Source organism: Fonticula alba (assembly GCF_000388065.1).
Source record: "Fonticula alba strain ATCC 38817 unplaced genomic scaffold supercont2.18, whole genome shotgun sequence".
Lineage (NCBI taxonomy): Eukaryota > Rotosphaerida > Fonticulaceae > Fonticula > Fonticula alba.
Window position 1 is genome coordinate 114,521 of NW_009242988.1, and position 5,931 is coordinate 120,451.

Sequence of the window (5,931 nt, forward strand, 5' to 3'; positions counted from 1 at the left end):
CCCCCCCCCCAGCATGTCCCACACTCCCATCCTCATGTCGACCCTGGCCAATGCCTGCCGCGGGCCGCTCTACGGCGGCGGGCTGTCGATCATCCTGCCGGAGCAGATGGTCGACGCGTCGCACTTCCGCCCGGTCCCCGACAACCAGGAGGTCTTCCTCTCGCCGCCGCTGCATGTGAGCGGCCTGCCGGAGAACCCCTGCCAGGAGGGCCTCCCCGGGTCGCTGATTGTGGAGCTCCTGGAAATGTCGGACCTGTCCTCGATCCAGGCCCTGCAGGAGTCCGGGCAATTTGCCGAGGTCTTTGCCTCGCTGCAGTCGCGGCCCTCCTCGCAGTCGCGCACCGCGGCCATCGTCAACTTCTGCGACCTGGCCCAGCATGTCGGGTGCAGCTCGGTGCAGCTGCGCGGCGAGGTTGACTGCAGCCTCGGCCGGGCAGACCTCGACAGCCTGCTGTCCAGCGCGCCGGTCAACCTGCTGCCGGTGCTGTGCGTGTGGCCCGCCACTGGCCGCCCCATTCCCCCCCCCCCCCCCCCCCCCCCCCCTGCGTGGCCTTCCTTTGCCTCGGGCCGCGCGCCGGTGCCCCGGCCGGCCGGCTGTAGCATCGCCACTGACGCGCCCCACCTCCGGATGCATTCACACGCGCGCGCGCGCGCACACGCACGCACGCACGCACACACGCACACACACACATGCCCATCGGCCGGTGGGTCGTACAGGCACAATTCCCAGATCGAGGGGCATATCATCGGGGGGACGCACTTTGTTGCGCCGGACGAGCGCCGCGGTGGGCCCGAGGCCTTCTCCGTCACTCTGGCCGCCGTGCGCGTGGCCGCCCTCGGGACCGATATCATCTTCATCTGGAGCCGGCCCGTGCGTGAGACGCTCGCCGCCGGCCGGGCGCGCGCCGCCTTTGCCGCGGGCCTCTTGCGCTTTGCTTCCCTCTCTCCTTCCCCCCATGTCTGGCTGACAACTCGCTCGCTCTTTGTTTGTTGTCTCCCCCCCCCCCCGCCTTTCCGCGCAGCTGGCCTGCCCCAACGACCTGACCGAGGAGATCATTTGCGACGACCTGAAGTTCATGCGGACCACGGTCAACTCGTTGATGATCCACGACTGGGACATGTTCTTCCCGGATGGGCCGCCGACCGTGGATGCTGCCAGCGCTGGCGCTGGCACCAGCTCCCCCTAGGGAAGGGGACCAGGCGCCTCCCCCTCCTCCCCGCCCTGCGGCTGGCCTTCTGCTCCTCCCTCGTCTTCCTCCCTCCCTCTCCCTGCCCTTGCCCCCCTAGCGCGTGCCTCCTGCTTCTCCCGGCGCACGCTGCGCAGGCGGGCGACCGAGGACGGGCAGCCGTCCGCGCGCGGCTCGCACAATATACCATCTGCCCCTTTCTCCCCAGCCTGGCCATCTGTCCCTGCCGCTCCCCCCCCCCTCTTGGCCTCTCCCATCTGCAAGCGGTGGAGCTCGCCCCGCCAGGGCCCGTGCCACCAGCAAAAGAGCATGCCACGCAAGGGCCGGCGAACCGTGACCAGGCTGCTTGACCCGAGTGTTGCCCCCTCGGATCGAGGGGGGTGGCCATCCCCACACAGTGGGCTTCCCCGCCGACGGGGAGGGGCTGCGCTACTGCCACCCCACTCGGGGGACGAAGCTGCCGGCACAGGGCGTGTGGGGCTTCTTCAACCGGCCCTGCTAGATGCCAGGTGCAGAGTGCCCCTGTTGCAAGACCAGAGCGGGGGGAGGGGGTGGAGACCGGCCGTGCCAGCGGCCTGGCCTTTCTGCAATGGGAGACCCGGCGGGCGGGAGCAGCAAGAGCGGCGAGCTGTCATCACGTCCCCCGGCAGTGTGTGTGATCGGTGTGCCAGTGTTGGTGGTGATTCGACCATCAATGGTAGCCATTGTGCCAACAACATGTCGACAAAGATCTCCACTGAAAAGTGCCTCGAAAATCACAACCGGATATTCAGCATATGTTTCCTAAACAGATCAGAATAGGATGGCACAAGGGCGTGCACCCAACCCCGAGAGGCACTTTCCCGCCTTCTCGTCAAATTACTTTCCCTCGTCACCGTTTTCTTTTGGCCGGGCGTTAGTCGATCGATGTAAATTTGCCCGACCGCGGCGGCGGCCGGGATGCGAGGCCGAAGCCCCGACCGGGGAGCAGCGTCGCCGGAGGAGGGAGGGGGTGCCCGGTCGCGGCGGTGGCCCGTCCCAGTCAGAAGGGGCACAGGGCCGTGAATGTGGGCTGGCTGCTTTTCTTGCCGCCCGCCGGGGGTGTGGCCGATCTCCCCCTTGTCATTTCCCCGGCCGGGAGGGCGCCCGGGCGCGGCGCCGAGCAAGATCCCCCCCCCCCTCCGGCGAGCTATTTGACGATGCGTGCCCGGGGTGAGTGCGTGTGCGTGGCGCGCATCCGCCAGCATTGCCCGAGACCGTAGCCCCCCTCCTTGCTTTCCCTGCCTTTTGATTTCCCCACCCCTTGAAGCCCCCCTTTTTTGATTGCCCCCTCCCTTCCTCCTTCGCCGGCTATCGCCTCACCGCCGCGTATGACCGAGAGTGTGGTCGAGCGGGCGGCCGAACCGGCCGGCGAGCGGGCGGAGCCGGATGTCCCGAGCCCCGGGCCCGACTTTGCCCCCACTCAGCCGATTCCCGCCCGGCGATTCTTCGTTGTCGAGTTCCCCGCTCGCGTGAAGAACCCGGACCGAGCCATCGCCTGTCTCGGTGGCCCGGTCAAGCTGGGCCAGGTGCGCCTGCCCCACTCGTGTTGTCTGGCCCGCTCCTCGGGGGGCAATCCCCCCCCCCCCCCCGGGCCGGGGCGGTATTGCATGCTCAGTGCCCTGACCAATTGTGCCTCCCCTGGCTGCCGGTGCCGACATCCGCGCAGACCATCAGTGCCAGTGATGCCTTCCATGCGAGCCGCGAGGCGGCCATCGGCATGGCAGTCCCCTCATCCGGGCTGAGCCTGGCGTCGCTCTTTCCGAAGCTGGCGCTGGCCGGGCCGGTTGACCCGGCGGCCGGGTCCGGCCCGGCGACAGCATCGGCAGGCCCCGGCGAGCCCCGGGGAATGCGTGCTGATGAGACGCCGGCGGCGTCGGCGACCGCCGCGGCGACCGCGGCGTCGGGCATCTCCCGGCGTGACCTCCCCGAGCTGTGGGTGGACTTCACCGCGGAGACCATCCCCACCGAGCCGCCCAATCCGCACCTGGCCCACTGGATTGCCTCGAACCTGGGGTCTCATGGGTTGGAAACCCTGCGGCAGTTGCGCCAGGTGCGCCGGTTTCCTTGCTGCCCTTGTTGCCTCCCTATCTCTGCCCGTCCTTCGTCCGCTTCCGGGGCGCCTCGCCACTGACCACCGGCTCCCGCGTGCCCTGCCGGAATGCCGACTGTGCTGGCCGTGGCGCGGCGACGCGTTCTCTTCTTCGGGCTAGCTCTTCGAGGAGCGGCCGATCTGGCTGCGGAAGTCCCTGTTCGGGCGGCTTCCTCGCACCGACACGCGTCTCTTCAAGCAGTATGTCCCCATGTGCAGTCATGCTGTTGTATCTTTGTCATGCGGTGCCCCTGCTGACCGTTTGACCGGGCGGCCCGAAAGACTCATCTCCCTGGTGGCATACACCTTCACCCGGGGCCCGTGGAAGTTCTGCTGGGTCCGGTTTGGCTATGACCCACGCAAGGACCCGGCATCGCGGCTGTGCGTTTCTGCTCGAGATTGGTTCCTCAGTGCTGGCCTCCCTCCTCGGCGCCACTGACCCTGTGTCTTCTGCCCTTGCCTTGCCTCTTCCGGCTGCCTGTGGCGACCCACCCGCACCCGCGCCCGCACCCGCACACATAAATGCACATGCATGCAGCTACCAGCGCCTCGAGCTCCGAGACTGGGAGTGGCGCTCGCATCGGGGCCGTGGCCGGGGGCGCGGCGGTGCGGCCCTGGCTGCCACCCTGCGGGCCGCCTCGCACCGAGCACACTCCCCGGTCGACGAGGAGATGGACGACCGGATTGATGCGGCCACGTCCTCGGCCGCCGAGCAGCTGGCCAGTCTCCGGCACCATCCAGCTCGGGTGGACGATGGGCCGGGCGCCCTGGCCGACGGACCGGGTGCCCCGATCGACGGGCCGGGCGTCTCGACCGACGACCAGGCTGCCCCGGACTCGCAGACCGGCGGCGTGGTGGCTATCAAGGGTCGTGGCTCGCCGCCAGCCCCTCCGACCGAGGGGCCGCCCGATGCGCTGATCCTCGGCCCGAATACCCCCAGCCGGCAGCTCCAGTCGGCCTACCAGCTGTGTGACATCACGGTCGAATCGATCCGTGAGCTGATCAATCTGTCGACCGTGGTTCGGGATACCTGCGATGTGCGTGTGTCTCGCCCTGTCCCCCTGTCCGTCTGGCGCATTTTGACCCTCTGTCCATGCCTTTGTCTCCCCCACCTTTCATACGCGTCTGTATGTTTGTGTGTGTCCCTGCCTACTTCTGCCTCTGTCTCGGTCTCGGTCTCGGTCTCGGTCTCGGTGTCGGTCTTTCTTTGTTTTTCTCCCTCTCTGTCTTTCTCTCGGTCTCTCTTTCTCTCTCTCGGTCTTTGTCTCGGTCTCTCTCTCTCCCTCCCTCTCTCTCTCTCTCTCTCTCTCGGTCTCTCTCTCTCTCTCTCTCTCTCGGTCTCTCTCTCTCTCTCTCTCTCGGTCTCTCTCTCTCTCTCTCTCGGTCTTTGTCTCGGTCTCTGCGCCCGTGTGTATGATTGCGCGCGTGCGACGGCACATTCAATGTCCATTGCCCTCTTCCGCCGGTGCAGGCCCGTACCGGCTGGTACATCGAGGAGGCATATGGCATGATCACCAAGCTCTGCCGGATGCGCATCACCATGGGCCCGGCCTTTGCCCAGGAGACCAGCGTGCGCGACACGCTGATGCTCTTCCAGGCGGCGGCCGCCGCCGCATCAGGAGCCGGGGGCGACATCCGGGCGTCCAGCAGCGCCGGCGGCTTGGGCTCCTCTAGCTCTTCGCCAGGAATGCCAATGACGGAGGCCACCTCGCCGGCATCAGGCGGCATCCTCGGGTCGCCGGCCGACCGCGCTGACATCGAGTTCCCCACCTTCGACGAGGAGGAGGAGGACGACGAGGAAGAGGAGGAGGAGGACGATGATGAGGAAGACGACGAGGAGGAAGAGGAGAACGACGACGACGACGACGAAGGGGAAGAGGACGGTGCCGCGGCCACTACCGGCAGCTTCTTGGAGCCTGGGGCATCGGCCGACGCCGGGGCCCGGGGGTCCCTCACCTCGGGCCGGGCACTGGCCGGCATGGGGTCCATGTCGCTGCCGGCCGGGCTGTCCGGGGCCCTGTGGCTGGCGTCTCAGGGTCCACCGGCCGCGGTGCCCACCGATTCGGCTCAGACCGTGAGCGCGCTGCAGGCCGCCTCGATGGCCATCCAGGCCGGCATGCCTGGCTCCACGTCGCCCGTGCTGGCCGATGCGCCGACTTTCTCCTCGGTGGCGGCCGCCGTGAAGGCGGCCACCGAGCTGGGCGCCGACGGCGAGGACGACGACTTCCGGCCGTACGATGTCTTCGGTGACGATGGCGACCCGGACGAGGAGGATTCCGAGGAGGAGGAGGAGGACGACGAGGACGACGACTCGGCCATGATCTTCTGAGCCCGGTGTTGGCTCTTTTTTTTTTTCTCGTGTCCCCCCCCCCCCGCCCGTCCGCGGCCTCTCCCCTCCGCCGCGCTCTCCAGTCTGGGCGCGGAGGAATAAAAGCACCTGCCAACGCTGATCCTTCGGTGGCACCTGGTTATTGCATGGTCCGGCCGGGTCCCGCGCCGTCGGCGGAAGGGCCGGCGGGCGGTTTCCCCCCTGGCGCGTCTGCCGGGCGTTCCTGGGCCCTCTGTCTCTCCCTCTCCCTTCCGGGCCCGGAGAACGCCTGCGAGGGGGGGGGGGGGGGGGGGGGGGGGGGGGGG

General features: G+C 68.2%; 2 protein-coding genes across 2 annotated transcripts in view; both read left to right on the forward strand.

Annotated features, from left to right (window-relative positions):
• The window catches only part of H696_06098 (hypothetical protein), a gene marked incomplete at its 5' end in the record, with an annotated part of 8,072 nt that extends 6,681 nt beyond the window's left edge, over positions 1 to 1,391 (forward strand). The window contains 3 exons of the mRNA XM_009499860.1: positions 13 to 486; positions 718 to 871; positions 1,023 to 1,391. Coding sequence (XP_009498135.1) covers positions 13 to 486; positions 718 to 871; positions 1,023 to 1,187 — 793 coding nt within the window. The 3' untranslated portion in view covers positions 1,188 to 1,391. The remainder of the gene's footprint in view (positions 1 to 12; positions 487 to 717; positions 872 to 1,022) is intronic.
• A 1,145-nt stretch (positions 1,392 to 2,536) lies between these two features.
• H696_06099 (hypothetical protein) lies at positions 2,537 to 5,626 on the forward strand (the record flags this gene model as incomplete). The annotated part of the gene is made up of 6 exons (XM_009499861.1): positions 2,537 to 2,734; positions 2,875 to 3,258; positions 3,419 to 3,498; positions 3,580 to 3,678; positions 3,836 to 4,334; positions 4,769 to 5,626. 6 exons carry the CDS (start codon positions 2,537 to 2,539, stop codon positions 5,624 to 5,626), a joined length of 2,118 nt encoding a protein of 705 aa, XP_009498136.1.
• Between the last annotated feature and the right edge of the window lie 305 nt (positions 5,627 to 5,931).